This window comes from Rhinopithecus bieti, unplaced genomic scaffold (genome assembly GCF_001698545.2).
Source record: "Rhinopithecus bieti isolate Rb0 unplaced genomic scaffold, ASM169854v2 scaffold_34818, whole genome shotgun sequence".
Taxonomy (NCBI): Eukaryota; Metazoa; Chordata; class Mammalia; order Primates; family Cercopithecidae; genus Rhinopithecus; species Rhinopithecus bieti.
This window is the reverse complement of record NW_016815484.1, coordinates 486,412-508,746: the sequence shown is the minus strand read 5'-3', so window position 1 is coordinate 508,746 and position 22,335 is coordinate 486,412. Positions and strand designations below refer to the sequence as shown.

General features: G+C 38.8%; 1 protein-coding gene across 3 annotated transcripts in view; it reads right to left on the bottom strand.

Moving 5' to 3' along the window:
• Nucleotides 1–795: 795 nt before the first annotated feature.
• Nucleotides 796–22,335, bottom strand: part of WDR70 (WD repeat domain 70) — a 385,782-nt gene continuing 364,242 nt past the window's right edge. For all 3 annotated transcript variants that reach the window (XM_017853196.1, XM_017853195.1, XM_017853194.1), the window contains one exon: nucleotides 796–979. In XM_017853196.1, coding sequence (XP_017708685.1) covers nucleotides 892–979 — 88 coding nt within the window. In that variant the 3' untranslated portion in view covers nucleotides 796–891. The remainder of the gene's footprint in view (nucleotides 980–22,335) is intronic.

Below are 22,335 nucleotides of genomic sequence, written 5' to 3'. Positions count from 1 at the left end.
TGTTTTAGCTTTTTAGTCACAAAAGCACAATGATTTTTTAGAATTTTAATGTCTTCTATTTATATAGTCTTTAAATTTACAAAGCATTTCTATACCTTTCTAATTTAGTAGTGATAAAATCAAGCAAAGTAAATATTAGCCCTATTTTAAAAAAACAAATATTTGATGTGCATTTATTGTGTACCAGGTACTGTACTAAATGCTCTGTGAGGCGTGTCCCATTTAGTTCTTCTGACAAACCAGCAACGTAGGTACTATTTCATCATCTGAGGCTAGAAAAGTAAATAACTCTCTTAAGATGACCCAGAAGTAAAGAGCAAAGCCAGGACTTGAATCCACATGAGTCTGACTTCAAAGCCCACTCCTAACTCCTGACCACTGTATTCTGCTGTTGAAGGATAATGAGATACATGTTCTTTCCTAGTACAGCAATGCATTTGGTTTGAACTCAGCCTAATTATTTACGGTCATGTAAACAACTGTTGTGAAATTATACAGAAACATTAAACTTTTTGATCTCTATTTCTATATTATGATCCTAGAATTGCTAAAGACAGATGCACATCTCAATGTACATTTTCCTCTCTACGGTTATGAGAATCTGGACAAGACCAATAATTGTTGAATAAAGTTTCCAAATACCTAAAGTACTTGGTAATAGACTAAGAATCTGTTTCTTGTTTATCTGTAATCAGTTTAATAGTTGCAGGTAAGAAAATTCAAGCACAATTTTAGTGAAGCCTAGCTACCAAACTTTTGACCAGTTCAATAATGCAAAGGACAAAACCTATTCATAAAATGAATTTTAATTTCAAGAGCATAAAAAAAAAAACACCTCAAACCTGTCCCATATCCCTCCCACTCATGCAAACAGCTTTCAAATGAGATTCTTCAAATTTTACGTTTTTTCCATTCTGGCTCATTCTTTGCTTCCTCATCATCAGATTCAACTTGGGCAAACATGGTTTTGGGCTGAGTCCTAAAAGAAAAGTTAAAGAAGAGAAGGAAAAATTTAGTCAGAAAGTATTTGTTACATTAGATTTTGCTTCCTTCATCGAGTGGGAGCAAAAGTGGGGAATAAATTACAACTCAATTATTAAATATAAATCATTAAACTTCTGGCAAAGAAAAAGATAACGGAAATTTAATTATGTTCAGGAAAAGAGCCAAAGATTCTTTTAAAGGTTTACCTACTGTGGCAGACTGTACACACTATCCTTTCCTTAAATAAAATGAAAATGGGCCGGGCGCGATGGCTCACGCCTGTAATCCCAGCACTTTGGGAGGCCAAGGCGGGTGGAACATGAGGTCAGGAGATTGAGAACATCCTGGCTAACATGGTGAAGTTCCGTCTCTACTAAAAATACAAAAAATTAGCCGGGTGTGGTAGTGGGCGCCTGTAGTCCCAGCTACTCGGGAGGCTGAGGCAGGAGAATGGTGTGAACCCAGGAGGCGAGCTTCCAGTGAGCCAAGATTCCGCCACTGCACTCCAGCCTGGGCAACAGCATGCGACTCCATCTCAAAAAAAAAAAGAACAAATTAAATGAAAATGCATCAAATTCAGTGGAACGTCACACATCCTAACCACCCTCCACCTGACCCAGGGTAACTGGGACCATATAGAAGAACAAACTATAGTCACCAAGCAAGAATCTACATGATCTTTAGTAAGACCATTTATTAAGCTCTCTGGGTTGTCCCTAGACTTCAGTAGTCCAAATATGTGTTTATAGTACACATAAATGGGAAAACCTGAGTTTTCTTATCTAATGAATTTCAGCCTGCAAAAATAAAAACCAAAGCGAACAAATGAATATCCCCTGCATTCCCACACTCAGCCCAGTGTATGGAAATACCAAGCATTTTAGGACACATCACTGGTACATGGCTGTAATACTGCCATATAGTACATCAAGCAATCTGCACAAAGACTTTCTGTGCTTTGTAAACATACCTGGTTCAATGACATCCCTTTTCACACTACTCACATAAGAAATACCTCCAAGAAAATGTCAAGCGGTTATAACGTCTGCCCCTTTCGGTCACGCTACTCTGATTCTATTTTAAAAAACAGCTCTATCACATTATGAAGAAACATTAAAGCACATCTGCAGATTATATATTTCAGCTTGTATTTTCATTTAGAATTCAATTGTTATATCCACGTAATTCCAGAATGGTAAAAATAATGACAACTATAATTCCTTTGATTGGCAAGAAAACCAGGATAAACCTTGTATTACCTCTTGCTGTTTTTTACTATCCTAGGGAAGAAGCATAAACCATCCACAACTCATGCTGATGTTGTCTGACATAAGTCATATACTAGAACTGCTCGTGCATAAGTTGATCATTACTCCTGTCTCTCCAGTTACCTCACACAACTACCTAGAGCCCAAGCTGTCCCCATACACAACCCAGTTGGTTAAACTTCTTGTTGTCACTTTAAGACACTGTTACGATATCTATACACAGGTCACAGCTCTTAAATTTCAAAAAGCAGCTACAGGTTTTGATAGGCCGTGAGTTGCTGAATTCCTAACTGGCTTTCTAACATGCTACAACAAGGCAATTGGTGCTTGTTACATATTTCATGTTCTGGTAAAGATGCTGACCAGTTAGGTATGGACAAACCTGTTCAAGAACAAATTAGTCCAGGTTAAAAAATCCTTTGAATTAGGTAATTTAACTTCTCGGAGGAAAAAAGGAACATGGTCTTCCAAGGATATCTGGCAATGCTTCGTAAGACACCAGCTCGTCAATGATAGTTGTAATGAGATTTAAGTACTAAGAAATTGCAATGCTGGTTTCTTGGATTTAAAAAAGGAAATTAAATGGCAAATTACAGGAAGAAATGTAAAGTCTGAAAAGGCAATTTCATTTAAGGGGTTATTCTCTGTATTAGACTACTTGCATGCTGCTAACAAAGACACATCCAAGACTGGGTAATTTATAAAAGAAAGAGGTTTAATGGACTCACAGTTCCACCTGCCTGGGGAGGCCTCACAATCATGGCGTAAGGCAAATGAGGAGCAAAGTTATGTCTTACACAGCAGCAGACAAGAGAGTGTGTGCAGGGGAACTGCCCTTTGTAAAACCATCAGATCTTGTGAGATTCACTATCACAACAGCATGGGAAAGACCAGCTCCCATGATTCAATTACCTCCCACTAGGTCCTTCCCACAGTGTGGGAATTATGGGAGCTACAATTCAAGATGAGATTTGGGTGGGGACACAGCCAAACTACATCACTCTTTTTTTAGAGACAGGGTCTTTCTCTGTCACCTAGGCTAGAGTGCAGTGGCATAATCATAGCTCACTGTAACTGAGTTCCTGGGCTCAAGTGATCCTCCTGCCTCAGCCTCCCCAGTAGCCGGGACTGCAGGTGTGCACCACCATGTCTGATTACTTTTTTAAATTGTTTTGTAGAGACATGGTCTTGCTCATGTTGCCCAGGCTGGTCTCAAGTGCAGGCACTTGAGACCTGGTCTCAAGCAATCTGCCCACCCTGGCCTCTCAAAGTGCTGTGATTACAGGCATGAGTCACCACGCCCAGCCAAGATAATAGTCTTTTTAATATTCCACCTATTTCCAAAAGCATCTGTAGCAGGTTGATGGCTAACATTAAAGGGCACAGAATCAATGAAACTACATAACAGCTAGAAAGAGGCATGAGAGGATGTTTTGGTGGGATGGAAATGTTCTATAATCTTGACTGAAATGGTGATTACACAGGTGTATGCATTTGTCAAAACTTGAAATGGGTACATTTTGTATTTTATTGTATGTAAATTTTACCTCAATAAAGTTGATTTGTAAAGAAACTAAAAACAAATTGGTAGAAAATAAAGAACCAAGGAATGAAAGGGTAATTGAGCATTAAACTTAGCACTGAATTTCCTAGCAGCCATGAAAAAAGAATAAAAAAGGACAAATATTTGTTTTTCAAAGGAGATATTGCATTTTTTTTTTTCACCTAGCATTGAACTCAATTAATTCATTGAGTGAACGTTTGCATCAGGTTCACTTCAACTGTCATTTCCAATCACTAGATCACAACAGTTTCCTCGGTCCCCACTAGGAATTAAAATGTAGGGAATATTAAGCTGTTTAGAAGGTAAGACAGCTGAACATCATACTCCTTCTTGCAAAACTCCATGACATTTAATTTCTACTTCTGAACTAATCATAATGCTGCCAGCAAAATGGCCACATTATGTGTATGCATAATATTTCTTTTCTTCTAGAAAAAAAAAAAGGGATACATGTGCAGAATGTGCAGGTTTGTTACATCAGTATACATGTGCTATGGTGGTTTGCTGTATGACCTGTCCTCTAAGTTCCTTTCCCTCACTCCACAACCCCCAAAAGGCCCTGGTGTGTGGTGTTCTCCTCTCTGTGTTCATGTGTTCTCAATGTTCAACTCCCACTTATGAGTGAGACTATGAGCGTTTGGTTTTCTGTTCCTGTGTTAGTTTGCTGAGGATGATGGCTTCCAGCTTCATCCATGTTCCTGCAAAGAACAGATCTCATTCCTTTTTATGACTGCATAGTATTCCATATGGAATACTATACTTCTTTATCCAGTCTATCACTGATGGGCATTTGGGTTAGTTCCATGTCTTTGCTACTGTAAACAGTGCTGCACTAAACATACGTGTACATGTCTCTTTAGAGTAGGATGATTTATATTCCTTTGGGTATATACCTAGTAATGGGATTGCTGGGTCAAATGGTATTTCTGGTTCCAGATCCTTAAGGAATTGCCATACTGTCTACCTCAATGGTTGAACTAATTTACATTCCCACCAACAGTGTAAAAGTGTTCTTATTTCTCCACAGCCTTGCCAGCATCTATTGTTTCCTGACTTTTTAATTGCCATTCTCACTGGCATGAGGTGGTATCTCATTACGGTTTTGATATGCATTTCTCTGGTGATTAGTGATGTTCAACTTTTTTTCATGTTTGTTGGCCGCATAAATGTCTTCTTTTTAGAAGTGTCTGTTCATATCCTTTGCCCACTTTTTATGGGTTTTTTTCTTGTAAATATGTTTAAGTTCCTTGTAAATTCTGGATATTAGACCTTTGTCAGATGGGTAGATCGCAAAAATTTTCTCCCATTCTGTAGGTTGCCTGTTAACTCTGATTATAGTTTCTTTTGCTGTGCAGAAGCTCTTTAAGTTTAACTAGATCCCATTTGTCAATTCTGGCTTTTGCTGCAATAGCTTTTGGCATTTTTGTCATGAAGTCTTTGCCCATGCCTATACTAGGAATGGTATTGCCTGGGTTTTCTCTTAGGGTTTTTATGGTTTGAAATTTTACATTTAAGTCAAATCTGTCTTGAGTTAATTCCTATATAAGGTATAAGGAAGGGGTCCAGTTTCAGCTTTCTGCATATGGCCAGCCAGTTTTCCCAACACCATTTACTGAATAGGAGATCGTTTCCCCATTGCTTGTTTTTTCAGGTTTGTTGAAGATCAGATGGTTGTAGATGTGTATGTTTCTTAGGCCTCTGTTCTACTCCACTGGTCTATATGTCTGTTTTGGTACCAGTACCATGCTGTTTTGGTTACTGTAACCTTGTAGTACGTTTAAAGTCAGGTAGCATGATGCCTCTAGCTTTGTTCTTTTTGCTTAGGATTGTCTTGGCTATATGGGTTCTTCTTTGACTCCATATGAAATTTAAAATAGTTTTTTCTAATTCTGTGAAGAACGTCAATGATAGTTGGATTGGAATAGCATTGACTCTATAAATTAATTTGGGCAGTATGGCCATTTTCACAATATTGATTCTTCCTATCCATGAGGAAGGATTTGTTTGTGTCCTCTCTTATTTCCTTGAGCAGTGGTTTGTAGTTCTCCTTGAAGAGGTTCTTCACATCCCTTGTTAGCTGTATTCCTAGGTATTTTATTCTCTTTGTAGCGACTGTGAATGGGAGTTTATTCACGATTCGGCTCTCTGCTTGTCTACTGTTGGTGTAAAGGAATGCTTGTGATTTTTGCACAATGACTTTGTATTCTGAGACTTTGCTGAAGTTGCTTATCAGTTCAAGAAGTTTTTGGGTTGAAATGATGCGGTTTTCTAAATATAAAATCGTGTCATCTGCAAACAGAGACAACTTATTTCCTCTTTTCCCATCTAAATACTTTTCTCTTGCCTGATTGCCCTGGCCAGAACTTCCAGTACTATGTTGAATAGGAGTGGTGAGAGAGGGCATCCTTGTCTTTTATCAGTTTTTAAAGGTAATGCTTTCAGCTTTTGCCCATTCAATGTAATATTGGCTGTGGGTTTGTCATAAATAGCTCTTATTATTTTGAGATATGTTCCATCAACATCTAGTTAATTGACAATTTTTAAAATGAAGGGGTGTTGAATTTTATCTAAGGCCTTTTCTGCATCTATTGAGATAATCAAAGTGTTCTTATTTCTCCACAGCCTCCCGGCATTTATTCTTCTTGATTTTTTAATAATCGTCATTCTGACTGGCATGAGATGGTATCTCATGGTTTTATTTGCATTTCTCTGATGATCAGTGATGTTGATCAATGATGTTTTTCACGTTTGTTGGCCATGTAAATGTCTTCTTTTGAGAAGTGTCTGTTGATATCTTTTGCCCACTTTTTGATGGGTTTTTTTTTTTTTTTTCTTGTAAGTATGTTTTTGGTTTTTGTCTTTGGATCTGTTTATGTGGTGGATAATGTTTACTGATTGATGTATGTTGAACCAGCTTTGCATCCCAGGGATGAAGCTGACTTGATGGTGGTGGATACGTTTTTTTGATGTGCTGCTGGGTTCGGTTTGGCAGTATTTTATTGAGGATTTTTGCATCAATGTTCATCAGGGACATTGGCCTGAAGTTTTCTTTTTTGTGTGTGTGTCTCTTCTTGGTTTTGGTATCAGGATGATGCTGGTTTCACAAAATGAGTTAGGGAGGAACCCCTCCTTTTCAACTGTTTGGAATAGTTTCAGAAGGAATGGTACCAGTTTCTCTTTGTACTTCTGGCAGGATTTGGCTGTGAATCATCTGGTTGTGGGCTTTTTCTAGTTGACAGGCTATTAATTACTGCCTCAATTTCAGAACTTGTTATTGGTCTATTCAGGGACTTGACTTTTTCCTGGGTTAGTCTTGGGAGGGTATATATGTCAAAGAATTTGTCTATTTCTTCTAGATTTTCTAGTTTATTTGCTTAGAGTTGTTCATAGTATTATCTGATGATAGTCTGTATTTCTGTGGGGTCAGTGGTGATATCCCTTTTATTATTTTTTATTGTGTCTATTTGATTCTTCTCTCTCTTATTAGTCTAGCTAGCAGTCTATCTATTTTGTTAATGTTTTCAAAAAACCAGCTCTGGGATTTGTTGATTTTTTTGGAGGGTTTTTCATGTCTCTATCTCCTTCAATTCTTCTCTTAGTTATTTCTTGTCTTCTGCTAGCTTTTGGATTAGTTTGCTCTTGCCGCTCTAGCTCTTTTAATTGTGATGTTAGCGTGTCGATTTGAGATCTTTCTAGCTTTCTAATGTGGGCATTTAGTGCTATAAATGTCCCTCTTAATACTGCTTTAGCTGTGTTCCAGAGATTCTGGAACATTGTCTCTTTGTTCTTACTGGTTTCAAAGAACTTCTTTATTTCTGCCTCAATTTCATGCTCTACCCAGGAGTCATTAAGGAGCAGGTTGTTCAATTTCCATGAAATTTGTGGTTTTGAGTGAATTTCTTAATTCTGAGCTCTAATTTGACTGCACTGAGGTCTGAGAGGCTGTTATTATTTCAGTTCTTTTGCATTTGCTGAGAAGTGCTTAACTTCCAATTATGTGGTCAATTTTAGAGTAAGTGCCATGTGGAACTGGGAAGAATGTATATTCTGCTGATTTGAGGTAGAGAGTTCTGTAGACATCTACTAGGTCCATTTGATCGAGAGCTGAGTTCAAGTCCTGAATTTCCTTGTTAATTTTCTGTCTCATTGATCTCTCTAATACTGACAGTGGGGTATTAAAGTCTCCCACTACTAATGTGTGGGAGTCTAAGTCTCTTCATAGGTCCCTAAGAACTTGTTTTATGAGTCTGGGTGCTCCTGTATTGGGTACATATATATTCAGAATAGTTAGCTCTTCCTGTTGAATTGTTCCCTTCACTATTATCAATGCCCTTCTTTGTCTTTTTTGATCTTTGTTGGTTTAAAGTCTGTTTTGTCAGAGACTAGGACTGCAACCCCTGCTTTTTTTGCTTTCCATTTACTTGGTAGATTTTCCTCCATCCCTTTATTTTGAGCCTGTGTGTGTCTCTGCACATGAGATGGGTCTCCTGAATACAGCACACCAATGGGTCTTGACTCCTTATCCAATTTGCCAGTCTGTGTCTATCTTTTAATTGGGACATTTAGCCCATTTACATTTAAGCTTAGTAATGTTATGTGTGAATTCAATCCTGTCATCATGGTGCTATTTGGTTACTCTGCACACTAGATGCAGTTTCTTTGTAGTGTCAGTGGTTTTTATATTTTGGTGTGTTTTTGCAGTGGCTAGTATTCGTTTTTCCTTTCCATATTTAGTGCTTCTTTCAAGAGCTCTTGCAGTGCAGGCTTCATGGTAACAAAATCCCTCAGCATTTGCTTGTCTGGAAAGAATTTTATTTCCCCTTCACTTATGAAGCTTAGTTTGGCTGGATATGAAGTTCTGGGTTGAAAATTCTTTCCTTCAAGAATGTTGGATATTGGCCTGCAATCTCTTCTGGCTTGTAGAGTTTCTGCTGAGAGGTCTGCTGTTGGTCTGATGGGCTTCCCTTTGTAGGTGACTTGGCCTTTCTCTCTGGCTGCCCTTAACAGTTCGACCTTGGAAAATCTAGTGATTAAGTGTCTTAGGGTTGATCTTCTCATGGAATATCTTAATGGTGTTCTCTATATTTCCTGAATTTGCACGTTGGCCTGTCTTGCTAGGTTGGGGAAGTTCTCCTGGATAATATCCTGAAGTGTGTTTTCCAGCTTGTTTCCATTCTCCCCATCTCCTTCTGGTACTCCAATCAATTGTAGGTTCTTTTTTTTTTTTTTTTTTTTATGAAGTCCCGTATTTCTTGGAGGCTTTGTTCATTTCTTTTCATTCTTCTTTCTCTATTCTTGTCTGCATGTCTTATTTCGGTAAGGTGGTCTTCAAACTCTGATATCCTTTCTTTCGCTTGGTCGATTTGGCTGTTGATACTTGTGTATGCTTCACAAAGTTCCTGTGTTGTGTTTTTCAGCTCCATCAGGTCGTTTATGTTCCTCTCTAAACTGGCTATTCTAGTTAGCAATTCCCCCTCCAACCTTTTGTCAAGCTTCTTAGCTTCTTTGCATTAGGTAAGGGCATGCTCCTTTAGCTCATCATAGTTTTTTATTACCCATTTTCTGAAGCCTACCTCTGTCAGTTTATCCATCTGATCCCCCATCCAGTTCTGCGCCCTTGATGGAGAGATGACACAATCATTTGGAGGAGAAGAGGCACTCTGGCCTTTTGAATTTTCAGCATTTTTTTGTTGATTCTTTCTCATTTTCATGAGTTTGTCTAGTTTCGGTCTTTGAGGCTACTGATCCTTGGATGGGGTTTTTTGGGGCCTTTTTATTGTTGTTGATGCTGTTGTTGTCACCTTCTGCTTGTTTTTCTTTCAATAATCACGGCCCTCTTCTCTAGGGCTGCTGCAGTTTGCTGGGGGTTCACTTCAGGCCCCATTCATCTGATTCGCTCCCGTGCCTGGAGATGTCACTCAAGGGGGCTGGAGGGCAGCCAAGGTGGGTGCCTGCTCTTCTTCTAGGACCTCTAACCTTGAGGGGCACCAACCTGATGCCAGTAGGATTGCTCTTGTATAGTGTGTCTAACGATCTCTGTTGGAGGGTCTCACCCAGTTGGGTGGCATGGGGAACAGGACCCATTTAACGAAGCACTTTGTCCCTTGGTGGAGAGGGTGTGTTTCACTGGAGGGAAACCCACTCATCTGGGCTACCTGGATTCCTCAGAACTACCAGGGGAAGAGGCTAAGTTTGCTGGTCTGCAGAGACTAAGGCCACCCCTCCCACTAGGGGCTCAGGGCCAGGGAGATCCCAATTCTGTCCCTGAGCCTCTGGCTGGAGTTATTGGAGATCCTGCAGGGAAGCCATGCCCACTGAGGAAGAATGGGTCAGGGTTAGACCTGAAGAGGCACTCTGGCCACAGACTGCCACAGCCGGTGTGTTGGGCTGTGGGGACAAGTCTTGGGACCAAGCCGTCCAGCCTTCCTGACTCCAGCAGGGGAAAAGTGCAGCCTGGAGTTATAGAAATGGGTCCTGCCCTTCCCCTACCCAGAGAGCTTAGAGTGTTAGGCAGTTGCTAGTCCCAGTGCTAGCTGCTGCCCCTCCCCCAAGGAGCCAATAGACAGCAGGCAGCCACAGCAAGTGCTGCTCACCCCTTCCCCTGGGAGTTCGGTAGGCTTAAGCAGATTCCAGCTGAGAGGCTATAAGAATCTGCACATCTGCACATTCTGGGGTTGGGATGCTAGGCCCCGGTGGCCTGGGTCTGCAAGTAGGATCTTCTGATCTGTGGGTTGCACAGTTCCATGGGAAAAGCAGTTTCCCCAGCTGGATAGCGTGCTCACTCACCGCCTCCCTTAGCTGAGGGGAGAGAGTTCCCCTTCCCTGTGTGGCTCTCAGGTGGGTCATCGCACCACATTGCCCTTCCTTCTGTGGGACACACCAGCCTTCTAGTCAATTTTGATGAGAGAACCTGGATACCTTGGTTGCTGGTGAAGGATTCACATGCTTGTTATGGTTTTTTTTTTCGATGGGAGCCTCTGAACACCACTGCTTCTAGTTGACCATCTTGGCCCTGCCCATAATATTTCATGTGATATTTCAAGTCATGACATCTAACTTGAAAGCTGTAATGGTCACCTTTCCCCAGATTGCCAAAACCAAGGCAATAAATGCTACCTTTTCCTGGCAATTTTCCCAATGCTGTTTACCACCTGTTTCTTCATTCTGTTGGTCAGGTAGGGGAATAATTGAGTGTAAGAACTCAGCTCCCATCAACACCTGGTGTTGGCAAGTGTATAAACTGGATCACATCAAAATTAAAAATTTCTGTGCTTCAAAGGACACAACTGACAGAGTGGAAAGGCAGAATGGGAGAAAATATTTGCAAATCATATAACCTGACAAAGGATTAATATTCAGAATATATAAAGAACTCCAACAACAACAACATAAAAAACATTTTAAAAATGGGCAAAGAACTTGAATAGGCATTTCTCCAAAGATATACAAATAGCCAAAAAGTGCATGAAAAGATGCTCAATATCATTAATGATTAGGGAACTGCAGACCTCAACCACAACGAGATACCACCTCACCACAAGAATGGCTACTGTTGAGAAAAAAAACAAAACAGATAACAACAAGTATTGGCCAGGATGCAGAGAAACTGGAACCCTTGCATGCTATAGATAGTAATGTAAAATGGCACAGACACTACGGAAAACAGTGTGGTGGTTCCTCAAAAAATTAAAAATAGAATTGCCATGTAATCCAGCAATTCCATTTCTGGGTATATACCCTCCAAAACTGAAAACATAATCTTACAGAGACATTTGCACAGTCATGCTCATGGCAGCATTATTCACAACAGCCAAAGAGTAGAAGCAACTCAACTATACATTAATAGATAAGCAAGATATGGTATATACATAAATGGAATATTATTCATCCTGAAAAAGGAAGGAAATTCTGGTAACATGCTGTAATACAGATGAGCCCTGAAGACAGTATGCTAAGTGAAATTGGCCAGTCACAAAAAGACAAAAACTGTTTGATTCCACTTATATGAGGTACCTAGAGTAGTCAAATCCAGAGTTAAAAAGTAGAATGGTGGTTACCAGAAACTGGGTGTAGGGTGAAATGGAGAGTTGTTTAATGCAGGGGTCCCCAACCCCCAGACTACCATTGGTCCATGTCCTGTTAGGAACCAGGCTGCCCAGCATGAACTGAGCAGTGGGCAAGTGAGCATTACCACCTGAGCGCCACCTTCTGTAAGATCAGTGATGGCATTAGATTCTCAAAGGAGCATGAACCCTATTGTGAACTGCACATGTGAGGGATCTAGGTGGCGTGCTCCTTATGCGAAGCTAATGCCTGATGATCTGAGGTGGGACAGTTTCATCCCAAAACCATATCCTACCACTTCCCATTCCATGGAAAAATTGTCTTCCACGAAACTAGTCCCTGGTGCCAAAAAGGTTGGAGACAGCTGGTTTCATGGATATAGAGTTTTAGTTTGGCAAGATGAAGAGTTCTGGAGAGTTTGCACAACAATGTGAATGTACTTAACACTCATGAACTATATACTTAGACATGGTTAAGATGGTAAGTTTTATCTCATGTTTATTCTACCAAAATTAGACTTTTTTAAATTAAAAAAAAAAAAAAAGAACTAGATTCTTGGGCTTGGGAGTAAGGAAGAACAAATCCCCTTCCTGGGACAAAAAGGAGGTGCCTTAGAGAGGGCGTTAGCCTCCAACCTAGAGCAGTGCCTAGGGTACTGCTTCTCAAACCATCTGTGGTGGAGGGCCAGTCTTTGTTTTCTAATTTCCAGGACCCTGCAGACAAATATTATATTTCTAGAAACATAAAATTTAAAGACTACAAAATACAAATCTAGGTTTTTAATAGATTCAACAGATATACCAAATTGCTATAAAATGTCCAAAGTGTTACTCTGAATTCTATATTACCTCATTAGCACTGGTTGGTGGACCACAGTGAGCAGTACCTTTTGAGAGCTCCATCCCTCCCCTAGCTTGGCAAAGAAGGGAGGAAAACAGGGCTTTAAAACAAGGCTGTGGAGTAAGAATCTGTCTTTTTAACAAACTTTTACACATGAGGAGCTTCTTCCAACTGGGGAAAATATTTCTCATGTCTGGAAAAGTTGGTCCTGTATGATGCTACTGAATAGGAGGAATAAAATTTGGGGTTGCAGTCTCAGGCCCACCTTAAAGGAGTGGTCTTTGATTTTGGGGAGTTAGGCATGGGGAAGTGAAGCAAAGTATGGCCCATGGAAGGAATTTTCTCTCATTCCAATCCATTGTGCCCTCAAAACCAACATTCTTACAGCATAGTTCAGAACCTTTAATAAGAGCTGTGTGTTGTTTGCTGAATAAAGACTAGGTTCTTCAAGAAAAGATTATTCAACTTTAACACACTGAACATCTCTACCAAGCCTAAGGAACACCAGTGTTTTGTAGGAGCACAGTGAAAGAATCATAGCTTTAAACATTCTAGCTATTCTTTTAGCAATTTTATTTTGAATTTATTTCCAGCAGTTATTCTTTTGAAAAGTTTAGAAATCCACATATGAGAAATATTTTAAAATTCAATTCAGAACTATCTAGGACATTTTAAATGGATTTCTTTAGTCACCACCTTATCAAAACAATGAGGAACAGATGATTAGGCAACCTCTAGCAATGTTAGGACTACAACCAGGAGATTTCTTCCCTGGGGGATGGCCTAATTTGCCCTTGGCACAGAAAACTACTATAAAAATAAATCGACAACATCAAGCAAAAGTAAAATGACAGATACAAAGAGATAAAATATTAATGGATTTGAAAACACTTAAAAGCTAGTCCACAAATTCCTGCTTTTAAAGCTAACAGGAAACAAATAAAAACAATAACAACCAACAAACCCTCTATTTTACATTGTCACTGGCCACAAAAATGGATTCCTTTCTGGGATGCTTGAAGAAATGCAATTTGTACATTGAAGTTAAGAAATATTCTGTTGGAATGAGAACACATGGACACAGGGAAGGGAACATCACACACCGGGGCCAGTTGGGGTATGGGGGGCTGGGGGAGGTATAGCATTAGGAGAAATACCTACTGTAGATGATGGGTTGATGGGTACAGCAAACCACCATGGCACGTGTATACCTATGTAACAAACCTGCACATTCTGCACATGTATCCCAGAACTTAAAGTATATATATATATAAAAAGAAATATTCTGTTGGGTGCTTCCACAAGGAAGAGTGGAACACAACAAATCAAATAGACACTAAAGACATGACAGCAACATAAGAAATACACAAACAAATTGCAAGAAATATATTCCACCACTTCCAGAAAGCAATTCTGTCACCCACCCATTCTTTGTCTTCTAACAATTCCTTCAGAATTTTATACCTCATTTCTCAAGAGACAAGAAATTATCAACTCAAGCTTACTGCCTCATGGCAGATTATCTCCCTTGCCCAAAACAAAAGCCTATGAAGGGATTGACTCGAAGGAAAAGTAGGTAAGGTGAACATTCCATTCAGTCAAATATATAATCGCTGTGGGTGTGCAACAGGTTCATGGGGATCTAGCAAGCCTCACTGGAGAACCAGTGAAGTATCTACCTTAACGAAGTCAGCTTTACCCAGACTATTGCATATACTGGTTTATGGCCCACACTTACCCATGTTTCTGACGATAAATTTAAAAACCTAAACTTACAGAGGGCTGATGTGAACCTTGCATTTTCCAGTCTGAGTAACTCATTTGGGGAAGAGTAAACATTTTCCATTTGATTATAAATGTCAACTTGTTTACTAGAGTTACCAAGAAAAGGAGAGCAGATTAGACATCAGCATGGTCATTGCTGCCAATCATTAAATAAGCAATCAAGGGAAGGCTAAAAGGTTTTTTGTTTTATTTTGCTTTAGCTTCAGTAACTCTGCATTTGCTAATAGTTAATATGATTTCATAAAGCAAACAGAAAAGCTTAAGCAATGTCTTTCTCAAATCTATAAATTCTGGATAGCTGATACTTTGTGCTGATTAATTTTCCCCTTGATACTTTTGAAAACCGATTGTCAAGATTATTTTACAAAGTGAGTCTTTTCCAGCAACTGTATGCTGCAGAAAAATAACAGAAACTCAACAGAAGCCGAGTCCCACCTTCAGTGCTTCCATCCAGAGGAATTTTGTGTAGAGCAGCCAGTAATGAATAGAATCCCTGTGCAATCTTCCAAAAGGGCATTTTTGGGGTACATTGTTTGTGTGAGAGATTCAAAGTATTAGCAGGACTGTCCTTTCTCTTCTGAGTATGCTTTGACCTATGTCTTCCACATGGCCCTGCTCTAGCACTCAGGCCAGAATGAAGTCGTCAAAATGTTTTCAGCTGCAGTGGAAAGTCCACAGGTCAAATTCTTTTTAATTACGGATGTTACTCTGATATGATTCATTCAAAAAGCATAAAGTGAGCTCCAGGGTAATACAGCAATATGAGGCGAAATCACTCGCATTACTTAGTCATCAGTACATGAGTATAAACCACAAGCTTTTTTGGCTCAGGGCCCATTGTTTATTATGAAGGAAAACCTCAAAGCCAAAGTCAATTATAGCCATGACTTTCAATCTGACACACTTGTTAACCCTGTTAGAATGAATACGGCCCAGATGAACTCTGACCCAATCATCACAATTGCAGAATTATTAAGATTAAATAAAAGCCTTGACCAAAAAATTCCACTTGAAATGGTTCCTTTTTTTTGGTGAAGAGCTAATCAAAGTTGTTTTTGTTGTTGTTGTTGTTTTTTAAATATTAGGCACACATAAGAGGCAACAAGATGTTTCTAGATAAAGAATTTGCTATTTTCTTCATGAAATGAACATATAATATTTTAGAAAATAAACACATCTCAGGCTCATAAATAGGGTATAATGACTCATTATGCTATGTGTGAGAGTTCAAAGACTGTGTGAAGATGGAAAAAAGAACACACATGAGACCTATGGAAACTGTGAAAATAGGAAAAAAAGAAAGAGAGAGGAAAAGAGAAACAGAATTCTACAAAATTGCCATTAGCTACCTTATCACCAAATGGATAAACAAGTTACAAAGATAAAATCTTTGAAGAACACGCAGGCTTAAGACAGCTCAGGTATCACCAAAGCACTCTCTAAGTTCCCATTTATAAGATATATAACTGTGTGCCACAATTTCTATTAAAAAACATGCACAAAAGCTGCGCATTGGTGTAGCCTTGCCCAACTTCATGGATCAGGAAAACAGCCTCAGTGAAGGTAACTCACCAGGGGTGACAGAGCTGGAGCTAAATCTCAGGACTTCTGATTCTTAGTCCAGTGTTGCCTCTGTTACACCATATCACACCGTAATCTTTTAGCTTCACTATTACTCAAGTTTTCTAGTAACTACTACCAGTTGCTTTATGATGAAAAGCAGTACACTGTACTTAGTTACAGTTATAGGCTTGATTCTGAAGCCAGAATGCTTGCATTCAAATCCCAATTTTGCCACCTGCTACCTCTGTGGCTTTGGTCAAATTATAAGTCTCAGTCTCCTTATCTGTAAAATGGGGACAATAATAACACTTGCCTCATAGGGCTGCTGTGAGGATTAAATTAATAATACATATAAAGTTTTAAAACAAGCCTGACAGAGTATAAGTAAAATAAAAGTATCATTATTATTACATATCTTACTTTGGATATCAGGTGTTCCTCACTTCATATAATAGATGTATTTCCCAAAAGCTGTATTAGAATATATTTGCTAAATTAATTTATATGTTAAACACAACATAGCAGGTTGCTATTTTTTAAAGAAAATAATTTTGTTATGCAAATAATATTTCTTCACTATGAATTTCTATAATTGAGATAATCTAGTCAGTAAATTTGAATTTTCTTAAGGGAGAATTGTCTTTTCACTAATAACTCTCTTGCGTACCTATCTGACGGCAGAACATAACCTTTGCTCTGCTCTGTCTTTTCATATTACCTACCTTGCTCACTCCATTACAAACATTTCAGAAACATTAGTGTGCAAAACAATCACCCAGGGTTCCTCTTAATATGCAGATTCCCACCCCAATCCCACAAAGCCCTCTTGAGTTGGTTTAGGATGGAGTCCAGAAATCTGCATTTTAAACAACCCCGCCCTGCAAAAAAAAAAAAAAACAAAAAACTACGTACATCACTCTGATGCAGGCAGTTCACAAAACCACTTTCAGAAACACTGGTTTCCACACAGGACTACAATGGAGAGTGACAATTAGTCACCTAAATATAACTCTGGAAAAAATATATTTTCTCTCTGTGCATTTATGATTCTTCCTGACACAAATAACAAATAAACCTTCACTTGCTCACAGAGTGGCTTCTTTAAATATTGCCTACAACTCAACATGACTTTAAATGGATCCTTTATAGGTGCGAATGATATTTTCACACATACATACACATATTCACATATCCAATATCAGACAAGATATGCACACTGGAAATTAAATTGACTGAACCAGCAAAAATGGCAGCCTATCTAGCAAGAAAAGTGACGTGGCTGACAGAGCTGTCATTCTGTCAGGCTGGTGGCCAGGGTCCAGGCTCCCACACACATCTATCCCTGTCTTATGTGTAAGCTAATAGCATTCTGGATCTACATCCTGCCCATTTCCCAGCCAGCTCCTTTCCTCTTCTTCCAGCAGCATCTTCTAACAAGAAACTAAAACTGAATCTGCCTATGTGTAGCTGAACAAGAGTCCTCTGTGATCCTGCTGTGTTTGAAAATTTTCATGGCTATTACATTGCTAGGGCCAGGAATGAAACTTAAATAATCAATAAAAGTAAACTCTTCAAAGACGCTTTGTTATCATCACCAGTGGATATAGGTGAGTATACATCATGTGTAGGCAGGCACATTTGTGGAATGACTAATTGTGCTTTTCTGTGATAAAGCAAGATACAGTAAATAAATCTTCATTTCATCACTGACAGATGTCAATTGCAGTGAAGAAAAAAAACAACCAGACACACATTATCAATTACAATGACCTTTACGAAAAGATCCTTCTAAATATTAGCTTCCTTTCAAATACTTTGCTACTTGGCAGTAAACAGTATACTCCAGCAGGTGAATACAGGAGAAATAGCACTGAAATCCTAGCTAACCAATTACATGCCACAGACAGACAGTGCCATGAACTTAGTATGCAACAAATGCAAGGTGACAAAATTGGGTGGAAGCAAAGAGATGATAGCAAAATGCAGCAGCAGAAAGGTGTGTATTAGGATGACAGTGCAGTCCTCTGGAAAGCTCATTAGGTTAGGCATCAAGAGAACTAATGTCTAGCTAGTTTCAGTCATTGTTAATTGCAGATCTCTAAGCTGCAGCCTCCTCACAAGTAAAGTGAGGATATGACATGATCTACCTACCATGCAGAGCTGCTATTATGCTAGCACAAATTCATTTGTAAACATAACGGAATCACCTCTAATGCAGAAAAATATCTTTAGATATTTTGAAAGTGAACAAAAACACTTTCAGCTTCAATTAATTCCTATTTAAAGTAAGTTGAAAATCTGAATGAATCATTGTCCAAGAAAATATTAATTACCAAGCAGCCTCAGAAGAGTCAGAAAACTCTGAATAGACTATTTGCCAGGAGGGGATGGAAAAGAGAGAAAAATTAAGGAATTACTACTCACCCTCCACTCCACAAAAGTGTTCGCATTTTACAGGTGAATTCTATCAAATCTTTATAAAATAGATAAGTTCAAATGTATTCAAAACAGTTTGAAGGTACATATAGAAAAGAAAAATAAACAAAATTTTTAGGAAGCCAGGCTAACACCTTAGAAAGAATAAACTACAATCACATGATGGTCATATCAAAGATGCCAGGATGGCTTAGTGTTAGGAAATCTAGTAATATAATTCATCCCATTCATAGATCGAAGTAGAAAAATTCTATGATCATTTCCATAGAGACGAAGGAATTCAGTAAAGGCCTCTTGTGTTCGCTGCATGGGATGCTCTTCCCCTAGGTATCTGCATGGCTCACTCCCTCATTTCACTCAGGTCAAAGGTAACTTTCGTAGAGGTTCTGCCCTGACCACTGTATCTAAAATAGTGCCTTTTCTCCCCGATCACTCTATGTCCCCCTTTTATCCCTTTTTTATCTATGTCCCCCTTTTACACTATTACCATCTAATATTTATATATTTATTTAATGTCTGTCTCTATTAGCATATAAGCTCCATAAAATGGCTGTATCCTACAACTTAGAACAGTATCTAACACATAGTTGGTGTTCAGTAAATCTCTGTTGTATTAATAAATAAAGAATTGGATTCTTTCTTAACATGTTGTGTTTTCAAACATTATCACGTTTTATGTGGAAATACCATTAGACTGAATAATATAACTGCTGATAATTTGATTTTTTTCACCTACAAAAAGGAAAATTTTGTAAGGTTTAATGTAATAGAATCATTCCTGTTAAAGTTCAAATTGAAAAAAGGATGTGCACTATCACTGATGTTTTTTGAAATTGTTCTGGAAGTAGTCAATGCAATTAGATAAAAAGAAATAGTAGGTATAAAAATTGGAAAGAAGGAGGTAAACTTACTACTTGCATATAATTTTATACCTGTACACCCCAAGCTAAGTGAATAAAAAATTATTTAAAACATACATAAGAAAATATAATAAACAGCTTGATACAGAACTAATATATATAAATAACACACATATAGGTAGCTGCACGGTATTTCCATATACAAATAAGTTATAAATTTAGTGTAAGAAAAGACTCTCGGGAGGCCGGGACGGGCGGATCACGAGGTCAGGAGATTGAGACCATCCTGGCTAACACGGTGAAACCCCGTCTCTACTAAAAAATACAAAAAACTAGCCGGGCGAGGTGGCGGGTGCCTGTAGTCCCAGCTACTCGGGAGGCTGAGGCAGGAGAATGGCGTAAACCCGGGAGGCGGAGCTTGCAGTGAGCTGAGATCCGGCCACTGTACTCCAGCCTGGGCGACAGAGTGAGACTCCGTCTCAAAAAAAAAAACAAAACAAAACAAAAAAAAAAAGAAAAGACTGTCTTTACAACAGCACAAAAAGATAAAATAAGTAGAAATAAACTTTAAAGGGAATGTGACAGGTCTATATGAAGAAAAAAGTACTGCTGAGGGATATAGTAATGTGACTAGAAAGACAACTCTGTTCTCGGTTTGAAAGAACCAGTATTATAAATTCTGTCTAAATTAATATATACATATAACTCAAGTCCGCATCATTAATTTTTGAGGGGGAGGTTACTAGATAACTTAATAAAGTCATGGAGAACTGCAAGAATAGATAGACACATTCTCATAAGGATAATGAGAACAGGCAGCCCTACTAATAATGAAGACTGTTTGGTACTGATATTTGCAGAGCCAGACCAACTGACAGCACAGAACAGAGAACCCAGAAATTGATTAAAATTCATAAGTACATTAGGTATAATAAAGGTATCATTTCAATTTAATGAGGAAAATTAAAATGTACAATAATAAGTGCCACAGCAAGTGGTTAAACCAACTTGAAATAAGTAAATTAGAACTCTACTATGTTAGGTTTAAAAATGGTCCCCTTAAAGATACCCACTTTCAATCCTTGGAATCTGTGAATGTTCTCTCATTTGGAAAAAGGGTCAGTATCTTGAGATGAGGAGATAATCCTGGATTATCTTCGGTTGGCTCTAAATACTATGTAAGTATCCTTACAAGAGAGTAAAGGAGAAGACCAACACAAAGGAGAAGGCAATGTGAAGACTAGGCAACACTAAAGGGATGTGGCCATGAACCAAGGCATCAGGCAATCCTCTAGAAGCTAGAAGAGGCATAAGAATGAATTTTCCCCTGGAGTCTCTGTAGAAAGTACAATCCTGCCAACATTGATTTCTGACTTCTGGCCTCTAGAACTGTGACAGAATCAATTTCTATTTTTTAAGACACCAAATTTGCGGTAATGAATATAATGACTTCACTCATTTCACTAAAATAATTCCAGGTGAATTGAAGATTTAACTCTAAAAAAAAAATCCATAAAAGTACTAAGTGGGAATTTCAAGACTAATATTGGATGGGAGATGCCTTCCTAAATAAAACCCCAAAAGTGCACCCCCCACCCCATTTCTAAATCTCACCACACTAAAATAAATTTTTTACATGAGAAAAACACCATAAACAAAGTAAAATAAAAAACAACTAACTGGGAAAAATACTTACCATACATGATATACAAAGGTTAACCTCCTTAATATAAATAACACAAATCAGTAAGAAAAAGACAAATAGGCAAATGTGCCCCTTTCTACAGCCCCTCGAGAAAAGATGCTAAAAAATTATAAAAAGGCTGGTGAAAACCACAAATTATACATTTTCACCTATCAGTTTGGCAAAGATAAAAATTTCTACAAGTTTTGCACTTGTGGGCAAATATGTATGTCCAAAGATACTAATTTCAGTATTGTTTATGAAAGAGAAAGGCTGAAAACAATGTAACTTGTCATTCAAGAGGGTACAGTTTTTTTTTTGTTTTTTGTTTTTTTGAGACAGAGTCTGGCTGTGTCTCCCAGGCTGGAGTGCAGTGGCGCGATCTCGGCTCACTGCAAGCTCCACCTCCCGGGTTCATGCCATTCTCCCGCCTCAGCCTCCGAGTAGCTGGGACTACAGGCGCCCGCCACCATGCCCGGCTAATTTTTTGTATTTTAGTAAGAGGGTACAGTTTTTATAAAAGCATAATATAGCCATACAATTGAATAGTTACATAAAGTAAAAAGAATGAGCTAAATATGTCTGGATGGAGCTGGCCCGATCTTGCAATGTATACTAAGTAAAAAACAAAACCACAAATCAGTTTGTAAAACATGCTATATACCTGCATTTTTAAACAAACAATGTATCTACACGTATCTCTCTCTCTGGAAGGATATATAATAACTTGCAGCAGTTGGTATCTCCAAGTAGTAGAATGAAGGAACTGGGGATTAAGTGAAAGAGAGGCTTTCATATTTCCATTGTGTACCTTTAGTACCACTGGATTTTTTGTTTGTTTGTTTTTACCATGTGTATGTACTACTTTAGATCTCAGACATGAAAACCACATACTAAATTGAAGTTACTCCTTTATCAAAATAACTCATTATTAGATGTCAGAACAATACCCTGAAAATTCTAAGGCCAGGTTCCTGGTCTGGATTCCAGTAATGACTTGTTATCCAGCAGGTTTTAAAAGTTATCTTCTGGGGGCGGAGCAAGATGGCCGAATAGGAACAGCTCCAGTCTCCAACTCCCAGCGCGAGCGACACAGAAGACCGGTGATTTCTGCATTTTCAACTGAGGTACTGGGGTCATCTCACTAGGGAGTGCCGGACAATCGGTGCTGGTCAGCTGCTGCAGCCTGACCAGCGAGAGCTGAAGCAGGGCGAGGCATCGCCTCACCTGGGGAGCGCAAGGGGGAAGGGAATCCCTTTTCCTAGCCAGGGGAACTGAGACACACAA